The 17,535-nt window shown below is 36.3% G+C and overlaps 1 protein-coding gene across 7 annotated transcripts in view; it reads left to right on the plus strand.

The window, feature by feature from the left end:
* The window catches only part of AP3S1 (adaptor related protein complex 3 subunit sigma 1), a 68,198-nt gene that overhangs the window by 28,185 nt on the left and 22,478 nt on the right, over positions 1-17,535 (plus strand). For all 7 annotated transcript variants that reach the window (XR_013387428.1, XM_077911276.1, XM_077911273.1 and 4 more), the window contains exon 3: positions 16-127. Coding sequence is in view for 6 of the 7 variants with exons in the window: in XM_077911276.1 (XP_077767402.1) it covers positions 16-127 (112 nt within the window). In the remaining variant the exon portion in view is untranslated. The remainder of the gene's footprint in view (positions 1-15; positions 128-17,535) is intronic.

Below are 17,535 nucleotides of genomic sequence, written 5' to 3' on the forward strand. Positions count from 1 at the left end.
TGTTTTGTCATTTAGGCTAATTGGAGGATCTGACAACAAACTGATTTATAGACATTATGCAACATTATATTTTGTCTTCTGTGTGGATTCTTCAGAAAGTGAACTTGGCATTTTAGATCTAATTCAAGTAAGTTAACACTATCTAAATAACACTTTTGGCATTTATATATTTTAGAACTTGTATGTTAAATAAATTTTCTAAAATGATGTTCTGTTTGGTAAGAAATAGTAGATAGTGGATGAGTAAAACAGGGATAAGGGATACTGAAACACGTTGGCAAATTTAATCTGATTAAGACTAATCACAGCTAAATTCATCATGTATTTTTTTCCTGTTCTTATGAGTCATGCAAGTCCAGGAGTCGTGGATCTTTTACCGTGTACATCCAGATCTGATTCCCAAACCCATCCCTCCCTGCCTCCCAAAAATCTTTCATAATGCTCCTGGAACTCAAGGTCAGTCATAACCAAATTCCTCTTTATCTTCAACCTCTTTGTTAATATTGCCTGCACTTTTTTGCTTTAAATTGAATCTTGCTTCCCTACTGACACTTTCTGTAATCATCTCAAGTAGTAGCAGTCCTCCTGCCTTCTTCATATTGCTTACCCTTGAGGTATTTTCTTTGCTTTTCAATGCTTTTTCCAGATCATTCTCTTTTAAAATGCCTCCAAACTTTATTTCTATACCACCTTCTAACCACCTGTTTTAGTCTCACATCCCCACCTTCTATTCATTGAGGATTTTATCAAAAACCTTCAAAGGTCTGAGGTTTACCCTACTTGCAAACTAACAATTTAACTACAGAGTGTCATGGATGCTGAGAAGACTCAAGACTTCTGGGCTGGAATCAAAGGACTTATTCTGAACAGTGCAAGCAATAGACACAATAACAGCATTTGCTTACTAACTGGTTCCCCAAGTCCCAATTTCCAAAGTCAACAAAGGGTGACTTTAAGAGGATCAGGTGATACCTGTACACATAGTGGATTGAGTTATAGGAGAGGACCTGGAATCTTTTATATTGGACACTAATCATGTCTGTCCATGTCCTGGAGGAAGAGCATATCTTCCATGGGTTTGGATAACCTACCCTTTGCTTTGGAGAGATACTCTATTTTCCAGGAGTGTTTGCTTATATGAGCTTGCTTGCAAAGATAGTCTGCAGTAATGGCAGTCTGTACCTCTGCTCTCATTATAGGCAGAAATGGCAGACTCATGGGGAATTGTCTCCTAACAGATTTTAGTCGTAGTTCATTGGCATTCACTCCAGTATTACTTATCTTCTAATTCTTGGTGGGGATCCCTGGGAGGCTCAGTGGTTTAGCGCCTGTCTTTGGCCCAGGGCGCGATCTTGGAGACCCGGGATTGAATCCCACGTCGGGCTCCCGGTGCATGGAGCCTGCTTCTCCCTCTGCCTGTGTCTCTGCCTCTCTCTCTCTCTCTCTCTCTCTCTCTATCATTTAAAAAAAAAAAATTCTTGGTGATTTCAATATTCAAAATTCATGGGGATAATTCTTCTAGTACCCCGGTGTCTTCAGAACTGGAGTTCTTCATTGAATCTTTGCCCTCTACCCCCACCTCGATGCTCATTTCTAGACCTTGTTTTTGTCCAAACTGCCATCACTCTATAATCTCAATTGCACAGTTTCCCCTCTGTCTACCATGTCTTATCTTCTCATATCACAATTTCTTTTTTTAAAAAAGATTTTATTTATTTATTCATGAGAGACACAGAGAGAGAGAGAGGGAGAGACACAGGCAGAGGGAGAAGCAGGCTCCATGCAGGGAGCCCGACATGGGACTCGATCCCGGGACTCCAGGATCATGCCCTGGGCTGAAGGTGGCGCTAAACTACGGAGCCACCCAGGGATCCCCCTCATATCATACAATTTCTATTACTCCACTAATTCCTTGAGTCTGTTGGGACCTTCAGTCTTTCGAATCTAGCATTTTTCACTCTCTCTCGTCCTCCTAATGTCCTCTACTTTTTTAACCCAGCCTAAATTCCATCAATCATAATAGTCATACATTGTATAATTGTATACATTCAGCTCCTTCTTTGTACCCATACTTCTAAATGTACTTAGAGAAAAAAATGTAACCATACTATAGGTCTCACCTCATATTTATGATGTCTAATCTGGATGAGTCCTTAATGCTACCCAGTAATCCTATTCCCCTGGTCCATCACCCTCCCAGACTCCAAAACAACTGATATGTTCTCCATTCTCAAACCTTTGACACTTCTAGTGTTTTGCTTCCTCCTTCACTGAGAGAATTGAAGCCATCAGAAGAGAACTTCACCCACTTATGTACTCTCTTATGGCTATAGCATTTCTCCCTTATTCTTCTGTATCCTTTTCCCCTTCGCTTCTTGCTCATTCCTACTAGCTGTCATATGTTCTGCCATCTTAAGAGAAGTTCTGTCTTGACTTCCCTCTCAAGCCACTGCCTCATTTCTTTCCCTCCTTTTATGTCAAAATACCTTTAAAAAGTTTTCTGTACACACTCTCAAATTTTTCTTGTCCCATTTGCTGTTAAATAAATTCCATTCAGGTTTTCAGCTCTGTTGCTGAATCCAGAGGTTCTCATCAGTCCTGTTTTATTTGATTAAGATCCTTTATTTACATTTACATTTTGAAATACTTTTCCCCTGGGCTTCTAGGATAGTGTACTGGTTTTCGTGGACCTCTTCAGTTGCTTCATTTCAGTTTCTTAGTCTTTCTTCCTCTTCTTCAGCCCAGACTATAGGAGATACAGGATCTGACCACATGCTGCTCTCTGCACTGCTCTGACCACGCTGGTCCAAGCCACCATCAGCTCTCATCTGGACTATTAGAACAGTTTCCTGACTGTTCTCTGTGCTTCTACTATCTTTCCCTTTCATCTTTTCTTAGTAAAACATCCAGTGATACTGTTGAAATAGATACTATCTCACATTCTGAATTCTTCAGTGGCTTTGCTTCTCACTCAGAGTAAAAGCCAAATTCCTTACAAATGACCCATGAGGCCCCACAAGCTCTCACTCCCCCTCCTACTACCCTACCACTTATCTTGCTTCATCTACTCCTTGCCCTTTTGCTTCAGACCAGTGGCCTGCTTGCTGTTTCTGAAATACAGCAGGCATGCTTCTACCTCAGAGCCTTAGTATTTGCTGATCTTTGTGCCTAGATTGTTCTTCTATTTGGTATTCCCATTATTTCCTAGCTCCATCATTCTTTCAGGTCTTGACCCAGATGTCAGTTTTCAATTGGTTTTCTTTGGTCCTTTCTAAAAATTTTCCCTCTCTTTGACTGACTTCCTTTCTTTTTCTTTTTTTGTAATTTTAAAAAGATTTTATTTATTTATTTGAGAAGGAGAGGGACAGAGGAAGAGGGAGAAGCAGACTCCCCACTGACCTGGGAGGCGGACTTCCTGTTTTAACCCAGGAGTCTGGGATCATGACTTGAACTGAAGGCAGACACTTACCTGGCTGAGCCACCCAGGTGTCCCTCTTTGACATTTTCTAACTCTTTTTTTACTTTTTTAAATTTCTTTTCCTTAGTATCACCATCTAACACATTATATATTTGACTTAGTTTATCTTATTTGTTGTCATTTACCCTTTTAAGAGTATAAACTCAGTGAGGGCCAGGTTTGGTTTTTTTTTATTTTGTTCACTGGTTTATCCCTAGGGCATAGAATAGCACCAGGCACATGGTAGATCCCCAACATACAGTTATTGAATGAATATATTTAGTGCCGAATATTTAGCATTCTGTGTAAAATAACTGACAACAAAACCCAAAGGCCGATTAGAAGCAGGAGAGCTAGACAGAAAAATAAAATATAGTTGGATACATGCTAGTAATATTTTGTTTTTTGTTTTTATTTGAGTACTGGTTATATTGGTGAAAGTCATGAAGCTCTGTATACACTTGAGATTTGTATGCTTTCTGTTGTTGATATTTCCATAAAAATTGACAATTAAGCTCTGACACAATAAACAAATATAAGTGCTACAAATATAACTGCTGTTGGGTTAAGATTATCCTGAGGGAACCCTCTGAACTTGTTTTCTTTCCCTTCCTTGACCCTAGGCAGAGCAAAAAACATAGGTGTATGGTGTAGCACATTGTAGCAGATCGTAGAGAGCTGCACATAAAAAGGAAGTTTTTGTACCAAACAAATTCCGTGGTTTTGAATTTAGCACGAAGGGGGCATGCTTTGAGATCTAATTAGTATAATAGAATAAATGAGGAATTAAGATAGAAAATTTAGATAGTAATTCTGAGTACCGAAGCATAGAAACAGTAAAATTAGCTAGATTAAGGCTTTTGGCATCAAATATTGTTAATAATGAAAAGAAAAAAGTGATAAATGGAGCTCTTAATATGCCAGATTACTCTTGATCCATAATTCTTAAACTAGATTTTGAGAAAGAGGTAGGTATCTGAGTTACATGAAACCATTAAGGAATCATAGCAGACATTCTTGCTATGTTTTTCATTATTTAGTGATGAGAAAATGATACCTTTAAGATAAATATATATATGTATATTTATATATCTGGCATGTATATGTGTATATGAATGTGTGTGCATATAGGTGCATATATATATCAGAAACACTGCTAAGTTTTATTGTGTTTTGTTTTCCCAGAGGCTTTTCTAATAAAGAAAAAGAAGCAAACTTTTACTTAAGTATGGATTAGTAACATTTAAGGGTTGATCAGAACCCTATATTGCATCCTTTTACATTTGTTCATTAACACATTTCATGGTTTATCTCATATAGGTAGTAGTTAATTCATTACACCATTATTTCATAGAAGTTTTGTATTTTTTAGAAAATGATTTTTAAATATGAAACTGCTTTCTGTTTCTCTCTCAATTATCCATAGCTGAAGGGAGTAGTGGGCATACATATTACATTCCAAAACACTTTATTTTTCTTAGCTAGCTACTAATGTTACAAGAGGAAAAGACGAAAAGTAATCTGTTTAAAATTCAGTCTATGTTGAAGAGAAAGATTACAGTTAAGAAAGACTAAAACAAATGTGAATTTTTCTAGAGATGAATTGGCAGTATTTTATGCTTGAATCCTGGGATTTAAGCCATCGTCATTGATTATTTTTTGATGCTGTGGCTGATCTTAATGGTTATCATTGCTTAGTTAGATCTCAGAAGAGAATTATGTGGGGGATTGTCAAAGAACAAATACCTTACATTATATCTGAGGTAAATTCTATCATGTGTTTGTGGAATGTGGAAATTAGGTATTGTGTCTTGTAAAATATTTTAGCTGCTGCTGTTCAAATGTTGATGATTAGTCTTGATATTGGGTAAGACACAGAAAAGAGGATTTCAGGAGAATTGTGTCATCTTACATTACTAATATAGGCTAGAACTATTTTTATAAGAAGATCCCATTGAGTTATCATATGTTGATCTATCATGTCATAAAAAAAAAGTTCTGTAGTTTACCTTACAGGGACTAATTCTACCACTACCACAAACATGTTGGAATTTCTATAGTTGCTGTCTTTCCCCTGCGATCACCATAGATGATTAAATACTTCAGAGGGAGTACTGAGCATGCCTGAGTCAGTCACTCAAAAGATAGTGGTTGAGTGAACAAAGATGGAAGGGACTAGCTCATTGTTTCTGCTTTGGTTTCATGAAACAGCTAATAGAGCTTATTTAGAATTGATTTTCTTGCTTTGTCCATCTTCTAGCTTTTAGGAAGGCAAATAGAAAGTAAAAAACTGAAATGGAAAATTATAAAGCAAGAGAGTTTAGATGAAAACCTCTTGGTCTTGCATATTCTTGAAAGAATGAATCTATAAAACTTAAACATCAATATGTAATTAATAAACATGTTAAGTTTTACCTTTTTTGAATGTTGGAATGATACCATTCAAATGATCATTGGAAGCATGTATTTTTATGCAAAGGTTTTGTGTTTCTAAGGTATGCATATGTTGTCCCAGATTTGATAAGATTTATATCTTATGTGAAATTTGAGAGAAGGCATCATTAGTAAATTCCATGTGGGATTTGTACCACACTGTCACCCAAGTGAGTAATCAGCTTGTGTTTTCTTTTGTTTCTTTTTAAAATTCTTTGTAAGTTTGAAAAGAAGTGATCCTTTTTTGTTTCTGAGATGTACAATGTTGGTGTGATATCGACTGCCATGTAAGCACATTTCAGAATTGATAGATGGCTTTCTTAGTCTTCCTGTTTGCAGCATGTCTTCATTGGAAGTGTTAAAATATTTACAGAGTGAGAATGAGAAGTTCATTAAATATTAACATTGGTTTTTTGAGTTATTTATAAGCAATCATATTGTCCTCAATTAATTTATTATGCTAAGCTGATAATAAAGAGAGGCATAGAGATTCACTGGATAAGTCCAAATTCTGTTACAGTTTTCTATAGCACATGTAGCAGTCTTGTTCAGTTGAAATCAGAAAAAACTGGAAAGCTAATAGCTGAACTTCTCTTGAGGTTTAAAAAGATGTTTGACCATGGTATTGCCATGTGTATATAAACTAGAGCTCCACATATAGCATTTGTTATTACTATAATCCTGAACGATAGACTGGCTGTTAGGAAATTATTTTACTTATTGGCTGCGAATGCTAATTTAGTATAAAATTAAGCATGTCATTTAATCTTTATAGACCTTAAATTTTTTCACCTGTAGAAAGTATTCCTTTTTCACTATGATGGCTATAAACCTCATGGAGTTGTTAGATCAGTGAATCAAAGTAAGCTAGTCATGGTTAAAACCATTCAGTCTCTGCTTTGTATCGGCTGTGTAACTTTGGGCAAGTTTTTTTTACATCTTTGTCACTCATTTTCCTCATCTGCAAAATGGAAATGATAGTAATAATACCAGCTAATAGAGTGGGTGCAAGCTTTAAAAAAGATAGTGTACACGAAACTCAGGGCTGAATGACTGACATGCAGCTGTCAGTGGTTTTTAGCTGACATTATCTTTAAAGCAGTTTTTATAAGGAAGGTGTATAAAGTATATTTCATTAGTATGCAAACTAAGTTGGATAAAGAAGCCTTTTAGCTTCTTCATTTTTATGAGAATTTATTACTTTTCTTATCCTCTGTGTTGTGTAATGGCTTAGGATGAATTTTATGTGCTAATAGAGTTATCTGCTAAGAAATTGGCCTAACCGGAGGAACTTGTAAGCCAAGAATTCTTAAGAGAGATCCCATGATCTTTCCTTAACTGCATAGGAAATTATGGTAGGTGGGTGCTACTGGATGTAGAATGGTGTGCCAGTGGAGTCTTCACTGCCTTCTACCCTGCATCATTGTTTTCTTTTGTTATAAGAGTAGGTTTGAAAGCCTTGTTAGTACACTGCTTAAAAATTGGGCTATATTGGTTATTTTTAATAATTATCTGAGAAGACCAGTGGACTGGCACTTGGGGACCATGGGAAGCTCCAGCTCCACCATGGAGGGTGGGTTGGGGGAAATAGACCCCCTGGTCACATGGGAGGGTGAGTTCTGATGCAGTTCCTCTTGCTGGCAAAAGAGGGAGCCCTGGCCCACTTGGCTCATTTTCCAGGTGCTTCTGAGTGAATGCTGAGGATTACTTTAGGAAAATTCTACCTGTGACACCATACTGTTACCAGAATATTAAAAATTTCTGTTTCCAATAAGATTCACTTCTTATATATATGTGGGAAACCAAAGAATATTTCTACAATTTTTTTATTTCTACAATTTGAATCAGACACTGTTAGACTGATTCAGCACTCTTGAAATTCTTTTCCTGTCTTACTTTCTTTGAGAAGTCTATTTTCCAATAACTGCAAATATAATATTCACTTTGCAGGTATTGATATTGCTACTTCATGATAAATCCTTGTATCATATTTGATGATACTGTTCTAATCTACACATTTGTTCACATCTCACCTGCCCTTTTGGGAGGCATCACAGAGTCAAGTTGGTGTTTGGAGTCAGATGGTGTGGGTTTGAATACTAGCTGTGTCATCTAATAGTTACTTTGAGCAAATTACTTACCCATATCCTTCCCAGTTCTCTTCTCTGTAGGTGCTGATATATATACCTACGTTATCAACGTTGTCGTAAGAATTAGGGCTAATATATATAGTTACCATAGGGCCTAGAATATAGTAGACATATTATTATTTAATTTATAGTGGTGAAATGAAGGAGGTGTTTTGAAAGTCAGGTACTTCAAGTCAGAATTTTAGAGCTGGAAGTAACTTAGAATTTATTTTTTTTTCTCCTTTAAGATTTTATTTATTTATTTTTAGAGGGAAAGAGTTTTTACACATGTACACTTGCCAAAGCAGGGGATGGGCAGAGGGAGAGAGAGAATCTTAAGTAGACTCTATACTGAGTGTGGAGCCCATCATGGGGCCTGATCCCACAACCCTGAGATCATGACCTGAGCCAAAACCAAGAGTTGGGTGCTTGACCACCTGAGCCATCGAGGTGCCGCTATTTTTTCTCCTTTTAAAGCAGGTTTGAGAGAGAGAAAAACTCAAGTTGGTGTTATTGTTTGATGTAAGATGAATTCCTTATTTCCTAGTACAGAATGATAGGTTTTCAGGGAGGAATTGGTCCTAGAGGAGGAGAGGAGCTTGGTGTTTAAGATTTTCTTTAAATTTTTTTAAAACTTATGTTGAAATTATGTCAGACTTTAAAAAGAGCAGCAGTACAAAGAATTCTTGCATTTTATACCTTCACCCACATTCCCTAAATTTGACTTCTGTAACCACAGTACAATGATTAAAATCAGGAAGTCAGCATTGATATAATAATCAATCTAATCTGCAGACCTTATTATCTGCAGACCTTATTCAAAATTTTCCAGTTCTCCCATGGATGTCATTTTTCTTGTTGAAGATATAATTCAGGTTACATATTGCATTTAGTTTTCAGGCCTCCTGAGTCTCCTCTAATTACTCTGTAATTAGTTCTTCATTTTTGTCTTTCATGCATTCCATGTCTTTCAAACTGATCCTTCGAAGGATACTAGCCAGTTATTCTGTAGAATGATCCTCAGTTTGAGTATACCACAGTAGCTCTTTTCCATCCTTCACATGCATCATAGCAGGAGGGACATGATGGCATTTTGTCTTATTATTTGTGATACTCATTTGGATCCCCTGGTTAAGACAGTGCCTGCCAGGTTTGTATACTCTAAACGTACATTATCTCTTTGTACTTAAAAGTATCTCAGGGGTATAATTTTGAGGCCATGTAAATATCCTTTTTCTAGTCATATTTTTGGTCATAAATTTTAGCATCTCTCTGTTTCTTGCCCAAAGGAATTAGTTTTGCGTTTGCCAAATGGTGATTTTCCATTATGCTTTTTGTATTGATTAGTTGAAATTATGTAAGGAATATTTTTCTATTTATTTTGTGTTAAGGCAGTACTCAAAATATTAATTGTACCATATACATAGAAGAATATTTTTCAAGGCCAAATATGATTTTTAAAATTAGCTTTTGCTTGGAAGTTGAAATATAATTTTTAACAATTTGTGTCAATACAAGTTTTTAAAAATCTCACAAGTAGCTTTTGTGCACAAATAATTCAGAGGTTACTCTCGTTTTCAAAATTAATATTTAATTTAGTAGCCTTATGCATTCAAAACCCTGGTTCTTCCTTAGACTTCTAAATCCAACATACGGATGATACTAAGTCCATTTAATGGAGAGGCCCCAATGTAATTAAATATCCTATAGTGCAAGTAGTCTCTGCCCTGGTCAATACTGTGTTCATGTGGGTGTTGGAAGTATGGAAAGTTAAAATTTTTGTTTATATTATTCGATATTTTCCAAATTTTCTAAATAACCACTTTAAAAATAAAGTACTATTTTCTGTTGTTGGAGGCATTATGCCTAGTGAATAAGAATTTGGATTCTGCAATGAGACTTTCTCCTATCTCACTGTGTTAGCAGTTAGTTGACTTTTTGCTTTTGATTACCCTTTTGCAGGTGTTGATAATAATGAGATTATCATGAAGGATTAAATAAAATAATATATTTAATATATTAATATAATTATATATAATAATATATAATATATAATATATAATATATTTTATAATATAATAATTAAATATAATTAATATATTTAATATATTTAAAGCACTCAGAGAAATGGTAGTGCCATAGTAATATATATTCAATAGATTCTAGCATTATCATTAACCTTTTCTAAAAAAAATAGAAATAAATTACATAAAAAGAATCATTGATGTGTGAACTCTTTCAGAATCATTTGACATGAGTACAGAAGACAGATTGTTCTCTCATCCAACTCTTAGTTTCTTCATGCTGAAATTGAAGGTTTAATATGTGTAAAGTGCCTGGTACACGGTAAATGCACAATAAATGTCTCTGTTTTTATTAAGATTGTCATCATTGACACGTTAGTGCCCAGGACAGATTTTGTTGGAAATTTGGTCCAGAACCCAATCATATGCTGAGTTGAGTGCTGTTTACACACACACCTTAAGCACCATACCTTAAAGATTGTGAGTACTACATTCAACAGTACATATTGGAGAGCATACCTATGCTACATTCATCACTGCTCCTCAAAGGCAGTTGATCTGATTTTAAGTTTAGTCTGCCTTCCCTAGCTCTTCTGGTACATCTTTAGTGGTATTTTTTTTATTCTTGGCTTGAGTTAAATCAGTATCTCTCTAGAACATCTTACTGCTGACTAAAAACATTTTTTTTTTAGATCTCCTGGTATATTATTAGTGTTTTTAAATTTATGCTTTCTATTTTTGGGCTTAAGACTTTTTCTTTCTTAAAACATGTCAGTTTAAGGCTTACGTATTTCATTTAACATTATAGATTTCCTCCTAAAATTTAGTAGAAATCCCCAAACTCAGGAAAAAAATGATATTTTTACCTAGAAACTCTAAGGGGGTGGGGGGTGAGTCTGCCATATAAGTGATACTGCTTCAGGATATTTTGTGGCATCTGTTTTACTTGGTTCATATTTTTATTTCTCCATAGGTATATATTATTATACTAGTCAACATATATATTTTTGGCAGAAACATTGTTCTAAGCCCTTTATATTTATTCATTTAATGACTAAAACTACTCTATGGCATAGGTACCATTATTATTATGCCCAAATGAAGAAACTGAGGCTTAGAATGAAACAATTTGCCTTAGATTTCATAGAGGCTAAGCTGAAATTTTAATAGAGACATGCTTACAAAAGCCTATGCTCTTAAGTACCCAGCACTGTTAAATACCAAGCAGCCTCATTATAGATTACTGTTATCGTTATGGTCCAGATGCACAAATCTGTAATTAAAGATAAAGGAAACACAAGAAAGTTTTGTTGTTAGAAGGGTGCTGGGAAGGGAGACTGTCTATATGTGGATGTGGCTTTTTTGTTTATATGTGGTTGTGGCTTTTTTTTTTTTTTTTCAGAATATCTCTCTTTATTTCTTTCTGGAAAACTAGATAATCATTGAAATGAAGGAAAACTCAAAATATAATTTTCTTAAGTAGATTTTTTCCCATTAACCTTTGCATTTCTGGAGGCCAGAGATTAGTGAGTTACTACTTAGTAGATAGATAACTGTTATATTGAAATTGACTTTAAACTTTAGATCTTTATTTTAAATTTTTATTTATCTTAGAGTGTGTGCATGCTTGTGAGTAGGATGGGGGGTAGGCAGAGAGAGTGTGACAGGGAGAATCTTAAGCTGACTCTTCGCTGAGCTCAGAGCCCAATGTGGGATTGGATCTCAGGGCATGATCTTTGAGATCATGCCCTGAGTGAAATCAGGAGTTGAACACCTAACCAACTGAGCCACCCAGGTGCCCCTGAACTTTATATCATTTTTAAACTGAAACATAAGAGAATGCTATTTACCATGTCACTTTTAGTACTTTGCTATTTTTATCTTTCTCTTTTGTGAAATATGATGTAATAGCAACTTTATTATTTGTTCTTGCTAGAACCCCAAAGGCCCATTAATTTGTTTTTCTTCATTTCTTTACTTAAGTTTATAGACCATTAGTTTTGCCTTGGCCATGTCCATATACCACATCAGTGTGTGTATCTACCCACAAAGCTCTAGATTTCTAATTAAGAATTTTTGCTAAATCAAAAGAAAACTAATGGAAACTTTCTTTAAGATTTTCTATTTTTTGAGGAATCTCTACACCAGTTGTGAGGCTTGAACTCACGACTCCGAGATCAAGAGTCGCATCTATGTGACTGAACCAGCCAGACACCCAATGGAATTGTTTTTTGAAGAGAGTTTTTAATTTTTTTAGACCAAGCTTAGCATTTGAATGTCTTTTTTTTTTAAGATTTTATTTATTCATTCATGAGAGAGACAGAGAGAGAGAGAGAGAGGCAGAGGGAGAAGCAGGCTCCCTGCAGGGAGCCTGATGTGGGACTTGATCCTGGGACTCCAGGATCACGCCCCAGGCCGAAGGCGGTGCTAAACCTCTGAGCCACCGGGGCTGCCCGAATGTCTTAATCTTAAGAATTATTTTCCTAAATTAGAACATGTATGGTGTTTATGATATTTTGCTGCAGGACACTTTTTTTTAAAGTATTTACTTTTTTCAAAGGTGGCTTTGTTCTAGTTTAAATACAGGCAACATTTTAATTCCTATATATGTGTGTGTGTGTGTGTGTGTGTGTGTGTGTGTGTGTGTATTTGGGTTGAGTTATTTATTTGAGATAGAGAGTGTGCACATGCATATTAGTTGGGTGAGGGGTAGAGTTGGGGGAGTATCTTTCAAGCCAACTCTCTGCTGAGCGCAGAGTCCTTCAGGGCTTGATTCCAAGACCCATGAGATCATGACCTGATCTGAAACCAAGAGTCAGACGCTTAACTGACTGAGCCACCCAGGTGCCCCCCTTTCTGTATTAATGAGCACATCATGAAGGCCTGGCAGCTTCAACAGGTAGTTACCTTGCTTTTATATCAGTGTTTATTAACAGAATTAGAATTTTCTATTTTCTAATTGTAATCCTTGGATGTTTTAAATAGCCAGATGAACAATACTGATTCCATTTTATTAGATGTGTTTTTGGCACTTTATCTAATTTTTTTTTTTTTATTTGAGAGAGAAAGAGAGAACATGTGAGCACAAACAGGGAGGTGCAGAGAAACTAGCAGACTCCCTGCTGAGCAGGGAGCCCAACACAGGGCTTGATCTCGGAACTCTGAGATCATGATCTGAGCTAAAGGCAGGTGCTTAACCGACTGAACCACCCAGGCACCCATAAATTATTTACCTAAATCTTCTAGATAATCTAGAAAGATAGGTAGTTGTATCACTATTTTATAGTTCTGAGATTTGGAGAAGTGATGCTCAAACTCACATAGGTAGTAGCAGAGTAGGAATTTGAAGCTAGATCTTTTTGGTTTCCTCACCACAGACCATACTTTCTCTTTAGCAGCCCATATTTTTTTGCCACTCTGTGGTTCACTGGTGGTGCACTTAAAGCTACCAAGAAAATTCTTTATTGCTTTGCTCAGCATTGTCTGCACATTGATTCAGTGGGTTCCACTGATCTTTTTATAAATATACATAAGTGATGGGAAACTATTTAGATAACATTTTCACCAAGATACTCATCTTCTGATGGTTAAAAAAGAATGTGTAGCTATAATATATGGATAATCAAACCAGTGGATTTGAAAAAAGTAAGCATGGAAAAATAAAGGCATACTAGAAACTTTATTCTGACGAGAAAATCTCATAATAATTTAATTTTTTTTATTTTAAATGGACTCCATGCCCACGTGGGATTTGAACTCATGACCCTGAAATTAAGAGTTGCATGCTCTACCAACTGAGCCAGCCAAGTGCCCCTAATAATTTTAATTTGAAGAAGACCAACTTACCCATACACAAAAATAAGTTCCACTAGTCAGTCCAAACATGAAAAATAAAACAGTAAAGCTTTTGTTTACTTTTGGAAAAATATCTTCCTAGCATTGCTATAGGCAACAATTTCTTAAATTGGACATTAAAAAAAAGATTAATCCTAAAGAAAAATGATATTAATTGGAAAATACTGAAAATTAAAACTTCCAAGAACATTCATTATTAGGAGAATAAAAAGGCAAGCACAGAATGGGAGAAGATATCTGTAATATGTATAGATGACAGGACTGTGTCTAGAATATGTGAAGAATTTCTAGACATGAGAAAGAAAAGACCAGTACAAAAATGAGCTGAATCTTGAGCAGACATCCTGAAGAAAGCTATCTCAATGGCTGATAAATTTGAAACAATGCTGAGTCTTAGCCATCAGGGAAAATTAAATTGATATTATAATGACATACCACCACACATGCATAAGAATGATTTAAATGAGAAGATTGACAGCATAAAGTGTTAAAAAGGATATATAAGTATGGGAATGCCCATACACTGCTGTTTGTGGAGTATAAAGTTTTATAATTGCTTTGAAAATCTATATGGTAGGGGCGCCTGGTGGCTTGGTCAGTTGGGCATTTGACTTGGTTTTGGCTTGGGTCGTGATCTCATTGTCATGGGATGGAGCCCTGTGCCCAGCTCCCTGATCAGCTGGGAGTCTGCTCTAGGATTCTCTCCCTCTCTTCCTCCCCCAATTTGCTTTCTCTCTAAGGTAAATAAATAGATCTTTAAAAAGAGAGAGAAAATCCATTTTGTGCTATTCATTCAAACTATGTGCTACTCTGTGACCCTGCACTTCTCTGTGCATACATTTATTAGGTATGTGTGCATACACATTCAGTAATAGACATGTATGCAAATATTCTTAGCAGTGCTAATTGTAATGGCAGGGTAATGGAAACCACCCAAACTTGTGTCATCAGGAACATGGGTAAATACACTGTGATATATTCATGCAATAGCATTGCTGTAAATGAGAATAAATCAGCTTTTTTGTTGTATAATAAATGACACAAAATGTCACAAAAATAATGATGAATAAAAGATGAGACTCACAAAAGGTTGCATATTGTATGATCTCATTTAACATAGTTGAGAAATGGGCAGAACATACTTGTAGTGTTAGAAAGCAAGATAGTGGTTACTTTTGATGGTGATAGTGGCAAATGAAGTATGAGGGGCTTCTCATGCACTGGTAATATTCCAACACTTGATACACTTGATTTGTGTGTTGGTTACACAGATGTCTTTACTTTATGAAATTCATGACATTATACATTGTGTGATTAGTGTACTGCTTTGTAGGTATGTATGTACTTAAGTAAACATTTTCTGAAGGGGGGCAGAACTTAAGTGGCTTTACTTTTCGTAACTTATTTATAAGTTGGAAATCACACCATGTCCAACTTAAACATGCAGTTTCAAAAACATTTTCTTTTTCAATGGAAAAGTTTTTATCTTCTTCTCACATTCTTTCTTTCCCTACGAAGTTAATGTTTGTTAAGCATGTTCAATTCTGTATTCCAACAGCATTGTCCCATTCAGTATAAATACTGAATACAAGAATCTGTTATAACAAGAAAGAAAATGAATCTGAATTAGTTTCCAGCAGAATGAATGGAGTCATTCCAGGGTCCATGTCACCAAGGCCTTGAGAAAAAATAGATAAAGTTGGGAGTTTGAGTGGGTGTTATTTACTTTCTACCAACCTCAAAATTGAAATAAACTAGAAACTCACTTGAGGCTGACCTGTGTTATCTCCACAGTTGGTTATCTGAATAACTTGCCTTCCCATGAATGAAGTTCCTGAGTAAAACTATATATTCTTGGTTATTTATAGACCTCTTATTTCTACTGACTTTGGTCTAAGCCAGGAGCCAATGGACTACAGCAGGTCAAATCCAGCCTGCTACACCTTTTTGTTAAGTTTTATTGGAATAGAGCCATGCTCATTGTTTATCTATAGCTGCTTTTTGCTGCACTGTATGGCCCACAGAGCTAAAATACTTATTCTCTGCCCTTTCCAGAGAAAGGTTGCCAGCCCATGGTCTAAGACAATATTGATTATAGTGATACAGTTCCTGGCCTACATTGCTTCACTTTGTCTTCCCCATCTACACTGGTGGAAGGAACCTTGGACTGAGAATCTGTGTAAATTAGCCTGTGGTAGGAGCAGTTTAGCAAGAAGCCTGCTCTTCCCATTTTACTCTTGGTCCTATAGGATTACAACCATACATCTCAGTTTGCTGGAACAGTCCTGCTTTGCATCTTTTGTTCCAGGCTGTTATGAAATTATGATAACATTGCATACTATTATAATAATCATAAAATTTTAGCTGCTCCCTTTTACTCTTCATGCCCCCAGTTTGTATGATAAATTGTGTGGTCATTCTGTCTGTGAATTACCTTTGTGAAGGGTAGTGGGAATAGCAAAAATAGTGACAACCTATGCAAGGTGGAAATTTTTTTACTTTTTTTTAAAAGATATTATTTACTTATTCATGAGAGACCCACAGAGGCAGAGACATAGGCAGAGGGAGAAGCAGGCTTCTCGCAGGGAGCCTGATGTGGGACTCGATTCCAGGACCCTGGGATCACGCCCTGAGCCGAAGGCAGACGCTCAACCACTGAGCCACCTAGGCATCTCTTCCAAGGTGGAATTTAAGAGATTAAGTTTTGAAACCTTGTGTCAGGGGTCTTCAGGATGACCTCACGGATTCATTAGGTTTCATAGGGCTCAAAAGTTGCTGTGCTCATGGTTAGGGTTTATTACAGTGATGAGAAACAGTAAGATCATCAAAAGCACATGAGGAAATGTCTAGAGAAAACCAGGTGCAAGCTTCAATGTGTTCCTTCCCACTGGAGTCATGCAAGTTATGTTTAACTCCCCCAGAAATGACATGTGGTGAGATGTGCAGTTTTCTACAATCAGGGACACTCACCCTAGTCTGCATGCCCAGGATTTTTGCTGGCGCTCAGTCACATAGGCATGTAGCACCATTGTGACTGACCTTTCTTGCTTGCTTAAGCTCTAGAACCTCAGAGAAAAAGAGATGTTCATTATAAATCACATTGTTAGCATAAAGTATTTGCCCAGACTGGTGTATATAGTGCAAGCCCAAGGACTCAGGCATACCAAGACACTCTTACCAGACAGAACTTTGCAAAGGCACGGAGCTCAGTTCCCAGGAGCTCAATTCTCAGGAGCTAGTCCTGAGAGGCCCTTTGTGGGGGAATGTGTAAGTTTTGAACATCCCAGGCCTACTGAGTTAACCCTTTCCCACACAAGGTCCTGCAAGCTATTGAAGCCAGAGTCAGAACCAGGTACGTCTGATTCCAAAGTCGTTGCTTTTTCCATAAATCATTTTGAGTCATCTTTCATACTGAATTGCTAATTGAAAATTCTGGCTGCATTAGATGTGGTAGATACTTGGACTGTGCCCATCTATGTAGATAAGTATTTCCACTAAGCTTTCCTTTTTCCTCACATGAATATAAGGAGACTGATTTGAATATTTTTCAGTGCTTTTTAAAGTAATGGTGCTAAGAATTTCTTGTTCTTAGCTATTTTCAGCAAAGTTTATTTTGTTTTGTATATTAATGTATTGA

The sequence above is a fragment of the Canis aureus genome, chromosome 10, assembly GCF_053574225.1.
Source record: "Canis aureus isolate CA01 chromosome 10, VMU_Caureus_v.1.0, whole genome shotgun sequence".
NCBI lineage: Eukaryota > Metazoa > Chordata > Mammalia > Carnivora > Canidae > Canis > Canis aureus.